The 21,213-nt window shown below is 38.0% G+C and overlaps 1 protein-coding gene across 4 annotated transcripts in view; it reads right to left on the bottom strand.

The window, feature by feature from the left end:
• Positions 1–21,213, bottom strand: part of LOC127941792 (retinoic acid receptor RXR-alpha-A-like) — a 128,865-nt gene that overhangs the window by 28,776 nt on the left and 78,876 nt on the right. For all 4 annotated transcript variants that reach the window (XM_052537202.1, XM_052537204.1, XM_052537203.1 and 1 more), the window contains exon 3: positions 4,487–4,725. In XM_052537202.1, the coding sequence (XP_052393162.1) occupies positions 4,487–4,725 (239 nt within the window). The remainder of the gene's footprint in view (positions 1–4,486; positions 4,726–21,213) is intronic.

Raw genomic sequence — 21,213 nt, 5'->3', positions numbered from 1 at the left:
GCAAAATAACAAAAAGAGGCATATTTTCCTCATTAGAGGCCCTGTGAAAGCATCCCAGTCAAGGCCAGAGTTTGTATTCTATTCTGTTCCCCCCACAGGCTCCACAGAGCTGAGCAAATACTTGCCTGAAGGGGTGCTTGCTTTGTCAGAACTCATGGGCACTTTTTTTTTTTCAACCAAATGTGACCGTGGACCACAAAACCAGTCATAAGAGTCAATTTTTCAAAATTGTGATTTATACATCATCTGAAAGCTCAATAAATAATATTTCCATTGATGTATGGTTTGTTAGGATCTTACAATATTTGTCCGAGATACAACTATTTTAAAATCTGAAATCTAAATTTTGAGAAAATCGCCTATGAAGTTGTCCAAATAAAGTTCGTAGCAATGCATATTACTAATCAAAAATTAGGTTTTGATATATTGACAGTAGGAAATGTACAAAATATCTTCATGGTACATAATCTTTACTTAATATCCCAATGATTATTGACATAAAAGAAAAATCCATAATTTTGACCTATATAATGTTTTTAGCTATTGCTACCCCAGTGACTTAAGACTTGTTTTGTTGTCCAGGGTCACATATGGTCTCAACCTTAACTACTGGCTGCATATGTCACTGTATGCAGCAAATTCATATAATCAGGCCTTAAACCATAACTGCTGTGAAAAAAAATTATAAAACAGTAAACTATGTAAACAAAAAAAGGACAGAGCAAGCAACTAAGGTAGGTGCATCACTCTCAACACACTTCATTTTTTGACTTCTAGCAGCCAAAATTGTTCAATAATCCAGTATTTATCTGTTCACGGGGTCACTGTGTCACGACCTCTGGCACAGACTGACGGGATCAAGTATTTGCTGCTATTTAATGAATCACAGGATGACAGTGAAGGCGAGATGATAGCTCTTCCATACTAGACGACAGCCAAATGTGCATCCAGACCCACAACAACTGCATCTCCAAACCAAAAATATGTGTATGTAACAGACTGTGGCTGTAGCTTTAAGATGTTTACACCAAGTGTAATATGACTACACACAAATAGAAGGAAGAAAAGAAAAAAAATAAACTATTTTTTGCACTAATATTAAGGTATTATTATTATTATTATTATATATTTTAATTAACTGTACCTTTCATAACATACATAGATGTGGACACACAATACAAACAGACATTAAAATATTAGCTTTTGTGTAGTTATCACTGCTCATTAGTAGACTGTGGTATACCTAACTACTAGAAATGCAAAAGTATAGTTTGCCTATACTTTAAAATAACAGTAGCATGAAAAGTTTCCTCAACACAGATAATGAGCTTCCAGGAACAACTTCCAGTCTTTCAGTACTGTACACACTGAACCATAAGAAACCATTTAGGCTGGATCGAGAGCTAGCAAATGTTCAGGGATTTTTCTGGGCAGACAGAGTGGCATATCTGCGGTGATTGCCAATGGAAGTGTAAACCAAACCATGTTCTGCCTAATGTGTGCCAGCTGCTGGGAGACGGCAAAATCTGTGCTGTGCCCGGGGCTGGTGGGATCACCATGATTCTAGGATTTTTATTTTAGGGGAGCTCCGCCAAATACATGTCTTCCTGATCACAAACACACACACTATTTTACAGTTTGCATTTCTAGTACAACCCTCTTCCTATGATTAGATACTCTGTCACTTTCTGGACTGAGGCTAATTGCAAAATTTTTAGGCGAAGTCCCACTAAAAATCGCCAGATCCAAAGATCCCCATGGGTGGGATTGAGGTCTAAGGCGGCTGACAGCATCCTTGCCATGTATGTGTAAGACTTGAGTCCCTGCATCTATCACAGTAGGTCATCTCTGTCAAAACCAACCTTCCCAAGTGTGGCCAATCAGAACATTTCAAAAGAAAACAGATAACCATGAAATCCACAGTCCAACTCAAACAAATGTGTATTGTAAATGTGTTCCAGCTGAATGCTGTTTTGGAGAGGTGGATGCTGTTATCTGAAACTGTACACAGACTAAACACAGACACACTAAACCAGACAAAACAAAAAGCTATTGTTTTATACTCGGTAGGTGCCATGGCACGGGCGGTACAACACCTGAAATCCGAGACAAAACCCTGAGGTGCTGGCATATTTTTTTTATCCTTACTGGTTATTAATTTACAAAAATAAGTTAATAAAACTTTCTTGCCCATTGTTGGCTAACTTTAAGGTCTCCAATGTAAAAAATGATGCACAAAAAGTGCAAGTGGTTACATTTGCTGATGTTAAACCTCCAAAATGAATATTAAGTGAACAAAATTATAAATGATCTTGACTCTTGCCTTGTTTATGTTGCATTTTGTGGATTTGCATAGCGGTTGGTGTCAGTGGGGTGCCTGTTCCAGATTCTCTGAGGTTAAAAGGGTTCATGAACTGCATTTTTATTGTAACTTGTTTGATTTCTTTTATTTCTTTGTTTTACTGATATTGGTTTAATTCTATTTCTCTGTGCAGCACTTTGGTCGGCTCTGATGTTATTAAATGTTTTAAATTAAACTGAAACTGAAAGTATTCACTGAGGTTCACTTAAACTGTGTGATTTTACATAAAAAATAATCATAATGTTTTAAGTAATAGGCTATTTTCTATCCTGTTTTTGAGCCTCTCTGCAGAACGTTTTTTTTTTTTTTTTTATAGACTTGCAAGTAAAAGCCCACGGCTATGACTGGCAAACAGTATTGCTTATTAAAATAACAGATGGACACTGCTGTAACGTACTCTGATAACAACATGGGTCATTTGTGTTAAAAAGGTAGAAATACTCAGTACATATCAAACAGTCTAGAACAGATCAAGTGCAATAGTGGTAAAAACATGTTTACTCCCACTTATGTGTTGCGACATTACTGTTGGATCCACTCTAGTCAGGATCAGCACAGCATAATCGTTTACTTTCAGTCTCTCCGGAAAAGCCTGCATCATACGGTCTTATTTTTAAAAATTTAACTGTATTCCATAGCAAAGTAAAGCAAACATACAAACAGACAGTGTTTCACTGACACGATCTGGAGCTCTTTGGTAATTTTACCCCGTTTTTACACCAGATATGAGTGGCACAATGCGACTGCAGACAACAGATCCCATTATAATTGGCAATTCCGTCTACACTGGATGCGACACGGACTAACACAACAAATCCCTGGATGTAAACTGATATCCCGCTCTATTCCTGACATATTCCAAGCATTTGTGCCGCTTCTGACCTGAAAGGAAAATTTATTCGCAAACATGACGCAAGAACGCTCGCGCCCAATTTAGATATGTTTGGATCATAAGGAAGGCAACTTACACTACACAGTGTATTGTAATCTTATAATGTCATCTGTATGACATGCTGTATTTGCTTCTCTCCATCGGAGCGTTTCAGTGGGCGGGGCTAAAGAGGCATTGCTGTAGAAGCAGGCTTTGATCTTCTCCTGCGAAGGTGGTGTTTAGCATTACGTTATAAAGTGCCACATTCCAAAACGAGTCATTTTCTAAGCTTGGTTTCAATAAAAACTGTTTTTAAACTAGCAAGAAAGTTTTGAAACTTACAGGATGTAACATTGACAGTACATTGACCTGTTATGTCAAAAGATCAAGGGAAATTTGATTTCTCAGTCCCTCTGTATTTAAAGGCGTCATGAACGGAGTAGCAACCCTATTCCACCCGGCTGGGCCTGAAAACAGCCAGTCAGCCAAGTGCTAAACATAAGTGACAAATGCCATCTGAGTCAAATCTCCTTCCATCAGACCCCATGACTGCCTCCCAACCAGAGAAAGATGAACAGTGCTGTGTAAAGATAAAACTGGTTTCTCTAGGCTCCTCTCCCTACTGTTAGTCAATGCAATGACCAAACCTGCATTCAGCATTTGTACAGTCCAGAAAATCAGTCTCAGACACAGATGTGACATGACACGACTCATTGAAAATGGTGTAAGACGGAAACTAATGTATTAAACCAATATATTTGATGTTTGGATTGCTGGGTGGTCTGACAACTGTTGCTTCCAAATAACAGCAAGTTTTCTGTCCTATGTTGATGGATTATTTAAAGTTTTAAAAGTATTAAATTAAAAATACATATTTTTAATAGAATTAAGGATATTTTTTGTTAATTTGTGTACATTCATAACTAATTTTATTTATATTTAACCCCCTCCCACACACATATACATAATAAATATTAAAGTAGAAGGCGGCTGTCAAAGAAAACTAGGACACTGCCAGCTTTGATGTCTTAATTGTGAGCCTTTTTTAAAAATGACAAAGAGATGTGCAAGCCTATTTATGGAACAAAAGACAGATCGAGTGAGAGTAATGGAAAAAGAGCGAGTGAGACAGAATGGAGTTAAATTGAACGATTTTTAACACTATTTAATTATGAAGCACAAATACGACTTCTGAATGCGAGAGCTTCTTTTTAAATACAGCTTTGAGGGAGGGTCTCGGAGTATGGTTTTACCTGCGGACTGATACTGGGGCCGTAGCCCATCCCGGGTGATGCCATGGAATGTGGTCCCATGGGTGAGCTGATGACAGAGAAGGGAGAGCCCAGGCCGTTCATGGGTGAGCTCAGAGTGCTGATGGGGGAGTGCAGAGACCCTGAGGGGCCTAAAGAAGTCGGGCTCAGCAGTGACGGGTGCATCCCCCGGTGGGATGTGGGAGAACTGAGAGGAGAGGACGTCATATGTCCAGAGGAGTCTGTGAGGAGGAAAGTGGAAGGAAGTGGTTAGACATTTACCATAGCTGTAGTCTGCGGCTATTTGTCAAATAATTTCAGAGAAGAGATGATTTCCTCTATCCAAGTATTAAAACAGCTAAAATACTATACACCAGAGAAAGAGAGAGAGAGAGAGAGACAGTGAGAGAGAGAGAGAGAGAGAGAGAGAGTCAGTGAGTGAGTGAGTGAGACAGTGAGAGAGAGAGAGAGAGAGAGAGAGAGAGAGAGAGTCAGTGAGTGAGTGAGTGAGTGAGTGAGTGAGTGAGTGAGTGAGTGAGTGAGTGAGCCCTGTTGGGAACTTTTCACCCACTTGCTGAACCTTACATTGCGTGATTATTCTGAGAAAGTAACAAAAGACAGACAGTCACATGAGTGCACTGCACTTCTTTATCATCTAGCGCAGAGGTCACCAATTTGCGGATTGTGAATCATTCACCATAAATTTATATAATTAGAAGCACTACTTTTTTCCTCACATGGCAAAACTGAGCTTCTGAAGACAGCATAAAAAATCAATTTCAAGTAAAAGGAGATGCTACTTATGATAATCTAACACTTAGGCTATACAAAAAAAAAAAAGTCCTTGGCATAGACTAGCTGTTTTAGTTTTTTTATTCCTCACTGGTAGTTTGTAATAAACCTTTATATTTACTGCAAAGCTGATTTGGATATTTATATAACAGTTTTTTTTACCAGTTGCTTTTAGTTACTCAATTGTGATTGGTAAAAAAAAAACATAATATTTACTGCAAAGCTTATTTAGAGCTATCTATATTGTAAAAATCACAAAAAAATTACATTTTAAATTAAAAATTGTAATTTTTTTTACTTGGCAAATCAGAAGAGAGAGAGACTTAAGAGATTTAATATTTATTCTTTTTGTAAGGTATTTTGTCTGTGATTTTAAATATTTACAACAAACTTTCACATTACTTATTTAATTTCAGGGTCATACAAAATCCGTTCCAAAATCTAGTGAGCTGCCTCTTTGTATACCTCCTAAATAAACAACCTCCTACTAAAGCAGCATAAAAATAATCATAGAACCTCATTAGTAACCAATTTAGATTAGAACACTCTACAAAAGTAGCGAAGCAGAGATTAACTAACAGAAAACTAGCAGAACAATAACCTATTAAGCAAATACAATTCCTTAAAATAATGCCTCTGTAGAAACCTCACTAGGTTCTGGAACACAGAAGTTGAGTTTTGGTATTTTGGTACCCGTGATTTTTCAGAACATTGCTGGAAAGTTTAACCGAACACACCTACTCTAGTGTGTGTTTTTGTGCTTTGGGATCGCTTCAGAAAACAGAGAGCGAGAAAGAGATTGCGAGCGAGATACAAGGTCAAGGCCCTAAGGATGCCATCTGATTATAAACACTCATTTTCTGCTTCCGTACTCTTCCTCGCTTCTCGCCTCATTCTCCACTCCTCGGATCTCCTTGAACCTGTCCGTCATACTGTCAGCTGTCATCAAGAGACATCTGTCAGTCTTGCCTGGGTGACACGGCCATATTTCCTGTGTCCATGACTGCTAAATTTCTCTCTCTAACCTTGTCTTGTTCTTGGCTCACTTTCATCTAGCTCACACCTCCCTTCTTCCTATATCTCTCCGTCTTTTCAAACCTGCATGCTTTATCTCCTTGAATCTTCCCTGATTTCATTACACAAAATCTTTTCCTGAAGGGTTGGAGGGTTGAGGCAGTACCATATATTTTGCTTGGTAAAAACCTCAACTTAAAACTAAGCACAGAATAACGCAACAGCAAAACAAGCATGCTTATGTTTCATGTATTTTGTGACTTAATCCGGTTACACAAGCGCCTAGACTCACAACAGGCTAGTTTCATAAAGGGGGCTGCACAGAATACGGATGATGTATTACTCAATTAGGTGACAGCTGAGAAAAACAGCATGTCCAGTCTGTGTTTTCCAGGAGCTCTCTGTCTCCACTTGCCTGATGTCACTTCACAGTGTCTTGTGATGGATTCCAGGCCAAAAGGCACTTTCGAGAGGGCGGATGGAGTGTATGAGAGAGAGCTTGTCAGTGGGGTATGCTAACGGCTGCCTGCCTACCAGTTCTGCCACGCCAAACACTTCCTCTACATCCTGCCCTCCCCCGGAGCACTTCCTGCAAACACCCTGTAATCAGCTGCAGCGAAAAGAGACGCTTCTGTCGGTTCATTCATACACGCGTTCACACCTGCTGATTGCCAAAAACAGCGATTAATTAATTCTCTAATGTCACAGTGTCACATAAACAGGAAAACATGGTTTCCTGGCACATGGAAGTGTAACATAATTATTATTCAGTCTAATGAGGGTTTTATCTTGTGGTGTTAAGACTCCCCGAGATGGTGGTCTGCTTCAGAAACAATTTGATGCCAATCTGTCAGTGGCCAGCTGCAACACACACCAGGGTCAGATTGGGAGTGTGATGTCATGTTCTAACTAGGAGTGATGCGTCAAGCATCCAGTTTTTTATTCATTTATTAAAATGTTAATATTTTAGAATATTGAATCAACAAAATTAAATATTCCAATATTTTTCATTATTTATCTATTTTAAACAAATAAACACAAAATAAAATAAAGAGAGTTATTTGTATTATAATTTACTGCGTATGTCCATGGCCTGTACTATTCGTGTATGTGTGTGTGTGTGTGTGTGTGTGTGTGTGAATTATATAGTGTGCTGCCAGTTGGTGGTGTGTTTCTTACTGTGAAGGCTAGGGTTGCCAGATCAGGATTACAGATGGATAAAAGGAGCTCTTATTTAATCCACCCCAGAGAGGGGCACAGCTGGTGGAAAACAGGATAGAAAGAAACTAAATAAAAAAAGGACAGAGAAAAGAGAAGAAGAGACTTTCATAGTGATGTTGTGGTGATATTTGCTTCATTCAAAAACGTTTGTCCAAAAGAGGACTGCTGATCTAGACTAGGATGTGAAAACAGACCGGATCAGGGTTGCCTGAATGACTAATTTTTAACTGGAAGCCCTGTATTACTAGACTGGTTTCAGGTTCGCCTGACTCAACTAGATATGTTTGGAAACACTTACAAAAGACTCCGTCTGGCATTCAAAAACTGCAGTAAGCATGTTACTTAAAAGCAAAAACGACAAGAAACACAGAAAATAATGTAGCTAATCTAGTACTAAACTATTTTTTTTCTGTCTCTCACGCATCTTTTATTTTCCCATTGTCTTTCTTTGTCCTAACCTGTTTGGGTGGGAAGAGAAACATGTTTTACAAGCAATCCGAGAAAGCTTCTATAAAACCATCAGGGTGCCATGCTACCTGAAGCTCACTGGATAAATATGCTAACTAGATTAGATAAGAGCAGGAAAGACTGAAAACACAGCCCTGGCAACGTCCAAATAAGAGTGGCAGCCCTCCAAGCTTTACTCTATGCCAAAACACAGTTGTCACCAGCAGCTGATCACCTCAAAGGCATCTGACAGGTACAAACCAGCAAATAAATCAGCAGGAATCAGGATCATTATTCCATGACATATTGATGAAAGGTGCTCTGCATAACGCACAACAGGTTGCACAGCCTTTTAGGGCAGGTTAGGAGAGGACATAGTAGCGTTTGTAACCTATTCACTTCCATTCATGCGCATAAAAAGCAGGTATAAATAATATGGTTAGAATAATAGAAAAAATAATATGGGTTAGAATAAATGAACACTTAAAAAATACAAAAATAATAAATCAAACACAGTTATATGCTTTGAGTTAGGGCTGGGATAAATGATTATTTTTTAAACAATTAATCTAGCGATTCTTTTTTCGATGCATCGATTAATCTAACGATTAATTTTTTCAGACCGATTCGATTAATTGACTACTAACAATTTATACGTTGATTTACATATCTGAATGAAAAAAACATGAATTCCTTAACATTGCAATATATGTTTATTGCTCTTAAAATCACAATATAAAAGACTGACTAAGAAGGCATTACTTTGCACTTTTATAGAGATAACATTCAATAAAACCTTGAAGCCTTGAAAACACATAGCTTACTGAACACATAGGGCCTAGCTTACTGAAAAAAAAAGTTCTTCTGATCTTTTCAGATGAAAATAACAACAACTTGCATTCAATAAAAAAGGTCACCCAAAATACTTTAATACAATTGAAAGAATACAGTAACCAATGTAAACTTGAGGGCTTTAAGATAATACAGAGAGTGCTTTTCCAAAAATTAAAAATAAAAAAAAAATAACAGTGGGAGCCAGCAGCCTGTCATGGAGAAAAAAAAAATCTCTGAATGCTCAACATGAAACTTTGGCATTCCGCCCTTTTTCTATCGTGTCTAATGATTTTGGTTAATATGCACGAGGGAGAGAGAGAGAGAGAGAGAGAGCAAGACAGCGCTCGTGTAGTTTGAAGACTGTGAGTGCGCGAGCGCGCGTAAAACTTTGGTGTTTCGCCCTTTTTCTGTCGTGTTTAATGATTTTAATTAATATGCACAAGGGAGAAAGAGAGCAAGAGGCGCTCATGTTGTTTGAAGACTGTCAGTGTGCGCGCGCAGCCGAGGCTCTCTCTCGTACGCGCCCTGTCAGGCACAGCGATCAAATAAGGCTTTGACAGCCGCCCCCCCCCAAAAAAAATCAATGCAGAAAAACCCCTGGATTGGTATTATAACGTTGGACAGAATGTTGATCCGGCCATCGCGTATATTCCTCGCACATAAGGTAAACGTTTACAAACGTTTTTTAGAGAAATAAAAACAGGTCGACGAATCGATGCGCATATTTTGCGTCAACGCATTTTTTGCGTCGACGTCATCGATGACCTCGACGCGTTGTCCCAGCCCTACTTTGAGTCTTTGACAGTTACTGTCACAACAAACTTCTACGATATAAAAATAATCATCCATTTATGATGACTACATAAGAGAAAAAAAAATACATATACATAGTTTTCATTTTGCCAAAGAAATAATTTAGATCCAAGCATTACTATAAGAAATTATTTTTTGACTAGAAATATTTTCATGATTTTTCTCAGAATTTTCCAATAGTTTTCTCATTTAAATCCAATTTTTTAAAAAATGTAAATCAATTTTTTTTTATATTTCGAAATTTTGTAAAAATAATCAATTACATTGGCTCATGCAATTGCAAACCAAAGGAACCTGATAGAAATACCATAACCAAGATAGATAGATAGATAGATAGATAGATAGATAGATAGATAGATAGATAGATAGATAGATAGATAGATAGATAGATAGATAGATAGATAGATAGACATACTTTTATGAACACGTAAATGGAATTAAAATTTTTGGGAGATCTCATTAAAAAAAAAAAAGATCAGCGTCCTATAGCTCCAAGGTGGCGCTCTACACAACGCTCTACACAACCTTTGAAGGAAACGAAGAAACCGAGAGAAAGGAAAGAAAGCAATCTCCTGTTCTCTGTCACACTATACTCAAAGACCACACACAAACACACGCCTGCATACTATCATGTCGGGTCTGCTGTTGTGATGAGTGCATGACTAATGTTTGCACTTGAAGGAGCTGAATGGGTTTGATTGGTCAGGAGAGCCTCTCTTGTATTCTTCTGATCTCTGCTTCACAGGTTTGCTGTGACAGGCGCTTTAACCACAGTTTCATATTCATTCCACTTATTGCTCTGGGCCAGTTACATCACTGCTGAAGAACAAAAAGAGCATGCATTCCCGTAGAAAGATAAACGAAGTGCATAAATGACTGCCACGGCTAGCTGTAATTTGCCTGGAAAACATGCAGGTGGGAAAAGACCCTTACAGGGGGATTCCTCAGGAGACACCCATGTAAAAATGTGTTTTGATGAAAAAAAGAATATATTTTGAAAAACATCTTCATTGCCCTTTCATTAAATAGACAAAAAAAAAATCTTTAAAATGTCTTTGATGACATTTTTTATTTATGGGTGAACTATACCTTTAAGGTGTGCATGGTCTCCTTTCCTCACTGTCTGGTCCCAACATGCCTTGTTAGCGCTAAGAGCTAGTGGGCATCCACAACAGCAGCGTCTGCATTATAAATGGAAAACAGGAGCAGAGCTGCACAGGGCTGAGAGACTGCAACAGCTGTCCGTCTCTATAATTCATCCTCTAACGCCAGAGAGGAGGATGGAGATCATGAGAGGGAAAACGCCAGGTCTGAACATTCTCCACAGGTGGCTATCAGCTAATGAAGGGCTTTCACACAAACAAATGAGGTAAGCCTATGTATTTTCAAAATCGACTAGACTGTGGGAGGCTGATGACACATTGACTCAGAAACAAATACATGTAGAACAATAGATTGGATTGAGGGGTCTTTATATTAGTTATTTTAATTTTATATTAATTAATTAATTCTAATGTCACACTAAGGGCTTGTTCACACAAGGACAAATATTTGGTGCAAAAATGTGGTGCGATAAACACTTTTTAACTGAATGACCAACTGTATGCATGTTCACAGCAACATAAACATTTCCCATATGCATGCCGTCAATGCTCTTTATTTATTTATAGATTTTTTACAGACAGGCGTTATAAATCTCTTTTCCATCACACAGCAAATAAAGTTGGCCAACCATTAAGATTCATGTTTTTGCCACTGCTGTGACTTTCACTGTATGGACACAAAAACGAACAAAAAAGGTAAGTCAGCCATGAGGCTCAAACCTCCAACTTTGCAGTAACGCTGGGTCCTTCAATCCCTGTCTGATGTTAAAACAATGCCCCAAAGATTTATAATAACTGGCTGATCACTGATCCCATCCTGGCTTTCCAATACTATATACTTCAAGGAGCTCTCTGATCACTTTCCATAGCCAATCTCCAGCACTTTTCCAGGAAAATCCCGGTCATTGCACACATCCCCCCGACACAAGCTACAAAAGACACAAATAAGCCCCTCATGAGACGTCCACCGACACTTTCAAATACTACACTGAAATATGTTGAAGTTTTAGTGCCTATGAAAAAAAAAAAAAAAGAAGCGACACAATCTATTATTCATAAAGATGTTTGGCACTGGCTGTCGTGCTTTTTTGAAGCCCACAGATTGTGGGCGCTCTGATGGCAGGATGAAACAGATATCATTTGCATCTCTCTGCTCAGGTCTGTTCGTAAGTCAGGATGGGGGAGAGTGGGGGAAACACAGCAACTTCCTGAGGAACTTTCTAGCCGGTGCTTGAATTAATGCAGGGACTAAAAATACGAACTGGCAACCGGAGTTTATGGAGATTCTGAGCAAACAGCCATCCTGGCCCCCGCTGCCGTGTGCAGAGACTCACCGACTAACAAGCAACATACAGTATTTACTGTATACCACGTCATCATTAGTGTTATTCTTATCATTATATCTTAAACTGCAGCTGTTGTTTATTGTTGTGGATGAAGCACAGACCACATTTGTTGTGTGAACGCAAAGACACAAGGCCTGGTGCAGGCATTAATCAGCCTATTTTTTGTATGTGTTTGTATAAACAGGTTAATCTGCCACGTGCTGTGAAAGCAATGGAAGTAAATAGAGTCGGCTGATGTGTTTACTCTCGACTCTGGGAGTGCTGGCAGCCTGGATGCAGACCGGAGCCAAGAAGAACATAAAGCGACCCTGCTGAAGGAGACCCCTGTTCCTGCATGGGGGCCTGGGCCCCTTTATCCCCCACCCTAAAGAGGTGCTAAAATGGGGCAAAATATACAGGTCCTTCTAAAAAAAATGAGCATATTTTTTAATGAGTAATGGGAGCTGGGATTTTTTAATGTCTTAGGAATCTTTTGCAGGTGTTTAGAGTTAATTAGTTGATTCAGATGATTAGGGCAATAGCTCGTTTAGAGAACCTTTTCATGATATGCTAATTTTTTGAGATAGGAATTTTGGGTTTTCATAAGCTGTATGCCAAAATCATCAGCATTAAAACAATAAAAGACCTGAAATATTTCAGTTGGTGTGCAATGAATCTAAAATATATGAAAGTTTTTCATTACATTATGGAAAATAATTAACTTATCACAATATGCTAATTTTTAATATTAAACAAAGATAATCTAAACAAAGAGTGAATTAATCAAAACAATTGTATTACTATATGACTTAAATTCCAATGATGTATAAATTAGATTAAAAAATTTTTTTTAACTTTGACCCACCAAACTAACCAAGAAAAATTAAAATAAATCTAGTTATTTTTAAATGTACTTGTTTACCAAGGAACCAACACTGAGCTTGATGTAAAATATGAAGATATAATTAACTAAATAATATATTATATATATATGTGTCTGTGTGTGTGTGTGTGTGTGTGTAATACATAATGATAGACATAAGATGTGCATTTATCTTGTCTTTAGCGTTGTCTTGAATATCCAATCAAGCTGTACATTTTGGCAAATTATTTAAGCAAGTGTGGAATATTGTGAAAAGTATTATTTAAATGTGTGTTTAGGATACATAATGCTAGAGATCAAAATTGCCTTAGCAAAACGAGTCAGTTAATTAAAAAAATATAACACTTGTTAATTCCACAACAGAACTGATAAATTATGCAATACAGCAATTCATACTTTCTAAAGAGGGAAAAAAAGTGACAAGTATCCCGCTGTGTCTGTGTGTTGGACACTGTTATTGGATAAATTAAACTAGTGATAGTGTGAAAAGTGTGTTTTAAAGTTTATTCCAGTACTAAAAGTGCCCACAGTTGAGGAAACACCCATAGACACAGATACTTTAAGTTTCATCGTAAGCATCGTCACCAGACGAGATGCAAGTTGACAGCGGAACCGCAAGTGTACCGGGACCCAAGAGCAGTTTGAACAGCGGTTCTTCTGTTTCAACTCCAAATGAAGGATTTGGCAGGGCCTCTAAATCAACAAGCATTCAGACTCACAAAACAACAGCACATAAAACTGAAAGAAAAACAAAATAATGAATGTTGGATGAGTATTCACGGGAAAAAGCCCTGGCCTGCCCACCGAGGATATCGCGGAGTGTGGTAAATTGCCACCCACAGTTTGATAGATCTAATGTCTTATTTTCACAAATCTGCTTAAAGAACTGGCATCATTAAGAGCTCAACTCGGCTGTCAGGCTCTCCGTTTCCACTTATTTTAGGGGGGTGAACTGTACAAGCGAGTGATGTTGTTTACCTAGAGGAGAGGAGAGAAAGTGGAGGAGACGCACTTGGCTGAGAATGAGGGCAGATAAGAGGAGATTACAGTTGCTATCACTCCTCTCGCCCCACTGCAAACATCACCGCCTAATTGTTCTCTTTAACTCTGAGGAGATACCAGTCTCCCCCTGAGCCAACCCACACTCGAAAACGTGCAACTCTGTGTGCACACACTTTGCCTAAAAACTAAACATGCCGCTTACAGCCTTTATGAACACAAAACTAATTCTCATAGAATGTTATTTTTACTTTTCACTAAAGCGGTTTTGATTTAATGGTCCACTGTGGAAGAAAGCCAACTGTGCAGTGGGGAGCTCAAACACCAAAACATCAGAAACTTTGATTTAGTTCCGTCCTTGCTTTCTTTAGAAGTAATCATTTTGGGAGGGTGGGGAATGAGGCAATAATTTATAGCAAAACAATGCAGCCACAATGTTTCAAAAATATGCACCTTAAGACACAGTGTAGCTCTGGATGACTTGTTCAAGTTTATGTCATTCTGATTTCACAGATACCATCAACATATCATAAAAACAAAGATTTCTGATATGCTATCCATTAAGCGTGATTTATATAGTCTGATTCACAAGCAAATGACTGAGACTGTTCTTTTAATGAATCATTCATTGCAGTGTCTCTGTCAAATACAAAGCTTTGTCTTTTTTCTTGTTAACAGAGGATGAATGTTTTCCTGGGTTTGTTTTAGTTCTTGAAAAAAATAGATATTTGCTATTAATATATAAAATATAAATACATAAATGGCATAGTAATTATTATGTATGTTTCTTTGCAACACGCCAAAAAAGGAATAATAAAATAAAACACTTTAATTTAAAAGTGTACTATATCAATATAACTAATATTATATACGACTTTTAACACACAATTCATATAAAATTCAAAGGTCCACTATTATATAAAATCATAAGGATAATTAATGTATATTTTTCACACAAAAAAATATGATTACAATAAAATTTTGTATAAAGAGACCATTTTCGTGGTCAGAATTTATTGTTTAATCATCACAAAATTCCAGGTTTCCAAAAAGTATTAATTAGCACAACAAGTTTCAACATAATAAAAAATGTTTCTTCAGCACCAAATCAGCATTTTAAAATTATTTTTTAAAGATCATGTGAAGACTGGCATAAATTAAACCATATTAAGAAAGAAAACAGCTGTAATAATGTGTCATAATATTACTAGACTTTATTTTTTTTCTGTAATTTTTCTGTGCTTAAATCTTACGGATCCCAAACAACAACCCACAACAACAAGCTGTATGATAAGATGCAAAGCACATGTAGAAGACAAGTGACACCGAAGTTTAATACTTGGCATTTAGGGTTGCAAGCACTACTAATAACTGCATTCACACACACAGACCTTGATCCACCTCTGAGACTTTCTCAGAAAAGCTCCATCATTACAACTCCATTCGTCCCCCACAGATCTGCTTCCCTTTGTAGCTTTGTGACACAGCAATGACACATTTCAATCCTTGCATAATGCTGAAAGTAATCAAATGACTGTAGCAGGAGGGTGCAGACTTATTTAAGACCCATCGAAGTGCTGCTGGTGGTGGCCGGCGCAGTAAGAGCAGAATCAGTTGAGGACATGATTAGAGCAGGAGCGGGACATGACAGGGAGGGTAATTACGCGCAACCACCCATAGCATCCCTCCCTGGAGAGCCGGAGCGAGACTCCCATCACTCCACAGCGGAGCTCTGTGATCCCTCTCCTCTGTGACCGCAAAATCTACACAAAACCCTCATGTTCAACAAAAAAGACGGGGTCCCACTGTGATACTAGCAAAAAGCATTCATCTGAAATCCACAAATGAATTAGCGATAATGCCTGAATGAGAACGGGTCCTGTGGCACTGGCTTTAATGTGAACAGAATGGCCCGCTGTGGTAAAGGCAGGCTTTTAAAAAAAAAATCGAGGGCATTAGAGATTTATTAGAGAACTAGCTATCTATCTAGCTATCTATCTATGTGATGAGATCTAGGAAAACCTAACACATGGTGAAATTTTACCTTTCTTAGTTTTTGATACCATATGAAAGTTGAAATAAAAGTTGTCTGATAGCTATGATTTTGCATCATGCATCATGCACTGCATCATGACACAAACAGACTAACCTTACCCTAAAAAGGACAGTTTTTCGTTGTTTTTCATGGACAGTCTCTGAACTTTTGATCACTCCTTGTATGTTTAGACAGCATGAATAGTGTACCTACGTTTACATTTAGAAAAGCGACTGTCATCGGACTTCTTCTCTTTAGTAACTTCATCATCTGATCCTTCATCTCTGGGTGTGACATTAGTATAACATTATAGCACTGACATCACCCAGATTGAGCAGATTGAGATGAGCAGCTACTTCAGACTGCATTGTTCTATTCCGTTCCGCCATCTCAAATTATTTAAAAATAAATAAATGTAAAAAACTTTGCGTGCCATAGTTTACACAGGACTGGCGGGAAATGCATTGAAACACCTTTATTATATAGGTTACGTGGTTTATTTTGATAGGTTAACTGTTTTTGTGGTGTCAAAAGAGTTTTTATGTGATTGCGTTTTCACTTTTTTAACGTTAGTTGGTTTGTAATGCTGCTGTTTGAACATAAACAATATCTGAAAAGTTGTAGCGCTGAAAGTTCTCAATCTTTTAAAATTCTAGCCGTTTAATGCCAACAAAAACAGCTGGTAAGGGACTACAACAAGCTTCTTCCCGGGTACGTTACGTCACGAACCAAGATAAACCCCGCCCCCGGGAAAACGCAACAAGTAATATTATAACACACTAATGATTATAATAGATTCACAAGTTTCAAAACCAATGTTCTAAAGCAGTGGTTCTCACTCCTGTTCCTCGCGTCACCTTGCTCCGCATCTCTCTCCCTCTCCCTCTCTCTCCCTCTCATTCAGATCAGCTCCAACAAACTGTTCCATTTCTACATTTATTTTCACAAAGGAATGAGAAGCGTTACATATGGATGCGCGTAAGGTTGCTGTGCTGTTTTAAAGCTTTAATCAGAATAAAACCGTATTATAAATATATTAAAAACTAACAGAAGCAGTAGCATTTACCAACAACAGCATATCTACAAGTATGAAACAACAACAAACAAACATACCATTAAGAGTTGTTCTTGCAAAGGTTCTGCGCCATCCTCTCAATCAGGCTCAAATTGATAAGTGATATATAGGACGTCATTGTTTACAATATAACTGGAGCACATTCTGATCTTGAGGGGCGGGACGTTCAGATGTGATTGAGGCAGTTTAGCGAATCACAACACATTGAGCCCGCTGACCAATCTCAGCCCATCGCGTATTTCTGAGGGAGGGCTTCATAATAACAGGAAATAAATCGACGCGTTTGTCAGTGAAGGGACAGATCGGTGTGAAATAAAGGTAAATTATTTTAAAAATAATGCGTAAAAATTATGCATGAACACGTTAGACTGCAACCCATGAACACAATCAAGCCTAGAAAAAAAAATAAAAAAAACGGTAAATTTGCCATTCAACCTTTTTTTCTTTTTTTTTCTTGAAAACATCCCAGCTCGACATCTGACGGGTTTTCCCAGATCGCATCACACACACACAGCCCTTCATCATACACAATACCCATCTTTCACTTCTCTGGTTTCTGTGGACATAATCACTGACATTAAATCAAGTATGACATTACTGTAATAAAGTTACAATAACTCCATAAAATGTAACTGAGATGGCCTGCAGCCAGGGCTGGGTGAGTTGGTTTTCCAATATTTCCTTAACTGGGAGCAGTGGGTCGTCTTTATGGGGCTTGAGGAGAGTCTGGCGGTCTGGCGCTTGAATTTTACACATCCCAAAAGCCCTCGCTGCAACAACACCAGCTCCTTTCAACGCACATGTGGTTACATAAGCTCGTGCCAATTAAAAAAGGGGAAACAAAACCAGACGACAGCGGAAGGAACAATAAAGCGTAATATGCAACTTACTGGTTAAATTCTGTATTTGAGGGGGGTGTCGACCAATCAGATGGCTGTGATTCAATTTGATGTTTATAACAAGAAGTGAGGCTGCTGATCTGATGGCAGTACGCTGTGGAATTTGTCACTTCCTCTCTCTCTGTATGTGTGTGTACGGCTGTGGGCGACTGGCTATTTCAAGACAGAAACTGTATTCACTTTCTGTTCTGCAGTGTATCGAGAGAACAGATCTCACTAATGTAAATCTTCCTGAGTGCAGCCCACCGTAGGATTTATGTGCAAGAGTGTTAAGGCCTATTTCAGTGTCAAAGTGGCATGAATGTGTGAGTAAAAACATTTGTGTTTGTTTGTACGCATTTTCTTGACAAAGTCCCGCAGCACAAGTTTCTCTGTCCGTCCACATATATAGAGCTGCTTTGAGAAGATAAAATCACGCTCTATAAAAAAACACAACAATTTATTTCTATCACACACAGCCAGATATGTTTATGCATGATTCGTTTTGGTTTTTCGCCTTGGAGAAACATAAAGGGACAGGTTTCCCATTTCAGATGCAGTTTCTGGAAGGAGCTGAATTTTATTGACCGCATAAGAAGCCTTTGAAATCTTTTTCACATTTTATTTCTCTTTTGTCCTCTTTTCTGCTTGGGTCCCGTTAATGAAAGTCAAATGGGGAGAGATTGGGTTTTGGTGAGCTGCTAAAAGAACTGTGTAGGCCTTGGGGGTGGGCTGCTCCATTCGTCCACCTCCTCCCCCCGGAAAAGTGGAGAACAGTGGATCCCTGGGGTGAGAGCAGGCCCACCACCACCATCCCTTCTGCCTGCAACAAACAAATCTATCTTTCATTTTTAGAATTCATTTATTATATATATATATATATATATATATATATATATATATATATATATATATATATATATATATATATATATATATATATATATATATATATATATATATATATATCATTGCAACCATATCTGTTTGTCTGTGTAATAAATATAGAATTAAATACATTTCTGATGATGGAATAAAAAAAATAGAAAATAAATAAACAATCAAATGGATGCTAACAATTGTAAATGTACAGCTAAAAACAATGTTATGTTATATTTATAACCTTGTGACTAGTTTTAAATGTATTTCATTAAAAGTAGCTGATAACCTCAAAACGACTGATACATCACTACCATCAAGCACCAAAACTCTAGAGCGCATCCACTGTGGAATTGTTTAAATAAAAGTAACCGATCATAGAAATTAGCAGCATCATTGTCATTTACAGTCAAAAATAAACATGCAGAAACCACTGAGAGTTTTGAATTCGCTATCAGGGATTCTCTCTCTCTCTCTCTAGTTCTCATCACAGGGAGTCCCCTGGGGCACGGGATAAACTGGGATCAGAAAGAGTCTTTTATTTCCGAGCGATGTGAGGTGAATACTCACTCTGGTTCCTGTGCGTTTTTCATTGTAAAACACTTCATGTCCAATTAGCTTTGTCTCTTGACACCTATCACAGCCGTGCAAACAAACTGCTGTTAGCGTAACCCTCTTACGGCTAATCAACTGCAGGACAAATTTATAGAGGGCTCTGTTGGTTCAACTGGCCCTTCTGTGGAAAGTCAGAAAGGCCTTTGAGTGCATAGACCCTGAGAGCAATAAACGGCAGCTTTTGTTACACGGAGACGTATGAAACCAAATTCACTTTTGATCAAGCGGAGGAAGGAAAGCGGATAGCCCGGTCCACTCTGTGTCAAAAGAAGTACATGTGCCAAAAAGCTCAACCTGTCCAAGTGAATTATGCTCGTCATTTACCCGAAAGGGATGTCAGATGTCCTCTTTATTCCTAAAGGACAGGAGATACAAGAGACAAAAAGAGTCAGGTGCATATATAAGCACATTTCAGCTTACTGTTGGTGCGTCTGTTGGCCCACGGCCGAGATAAAAAGACTAGAAGAATTTGTCACTTTTTCTCTCAGGCACACACTTTAAAGCCAGCTGTCCTTCATTTTTTAAACTGTAAATGTTTTTGAATTTCATGAGTCACATTTTCATTTCTTTTTACAGAACAATGACTTCACAGTATTATTGTTTTCCAAACAGGAACGTTAAGAGTTTCATGGTGTAACGCGGCGTGGTTAGCTTTTTTTTCGAAACCGTTTTCATGATCAAATTCATATTTCATGCTTCCTCTGGCCAAATGTGCCCAATTTATAACTGGCTAACTCATGTAAACCCACAGTATGAGGTGCTTTGATTGGCACCTGGGGAAATGCTTGAGCGGGAAGGGGTTTTTCATTGGCTCACTGGAATATACCCATAAATTCTGAGCCTTGATTGGCTACAGTCCACTTTGGGAGGGCTGTAGGATGAGAGATATCAATGCCAGGCGACTATGTGGGCATGGGGTGGCCTGAAAACACACACCTTAACAAATTCTCAACATCGGACCACCTGAAGCATCTTAAACACCTCGACCTCAGCAAAACCTAGAGGCCGTCGGCTGCACTCGGCAAACATGGGCTTTGCTGACTTCTTTCCTCTCTTCTCCCACCATTTAACTGGACAGAGGCCAAAAAACACAAAAAGAAGCTGAAAAAGACATTAAAGGAAAGCTTTTGCCAGGGTTTTTCCACAAGTTGTGAGAGCTTTTACCTCTCTGGCTTACAGTAAGATGGCAGATTAAAAGAACGATGCCGACGTATGACTCAAAAGAAAAGGATGAACTTGACATGACATGCCTTCTCCTGTAGCTGAAATGAGCAACTTGACATTGTAATATAGAAAATGACATGCTTCTGTGATGTGAAAGGCAGAACATCAACTCATATTCAAGAGCCAAAAATAACATGAAATGATGGGAAATCCACTGGCACTTTGCTAAATCTTTCACTTGTAGTGTTCACATGGTTACAGATAAACACCCCAAAGGCTGTTTTGATTCACAAAAACAAGCGTCTAAAAAAAAACATATAAAAAAAAAATGTATAAATTAATATAATTTCCCTGTAGACCCTCATGACTCCTCATGAAATCTCCTAAAATCTAATAAATAAATAAGTTAATTAATTAATTAACTGACTGTTTTATGTAATGGCATGATTAGTTTAGATTGTATAAATGAATCCAAGCCAAAAATAAAATCCATAAAAAAATAGACCTTAATGTGTATTTTTTGTGATATTTTTTTGTGATATATATATATATATATATATATATATATATATATATATATATATATATATATATATATATATATATATATATATATATATATATACACAAAAGCAGAGATTATATAGCACAGA

Source organism: Carassius gibelio, chromosome A21, assembly GCF_023724105.1.
Source record: "Carassius gibelio isolate Cgi1373 ecotype wild population from Czech Republic chromosome A21, carGib1.2-hapl.c, whole genome shotgun sequence".
Taxonomy (NCBI): Eukaryota; Metazoa; Chordata; class Actinopteri; order Cypriniformes; family Cyprinidae; genus Carassius; species Carassius gibelio.
The sequence above is the reverse complement of the archived record's forward strand: the minus strand, read 5'-3'. Positions and strand labels throughout refer to the sequence as shown.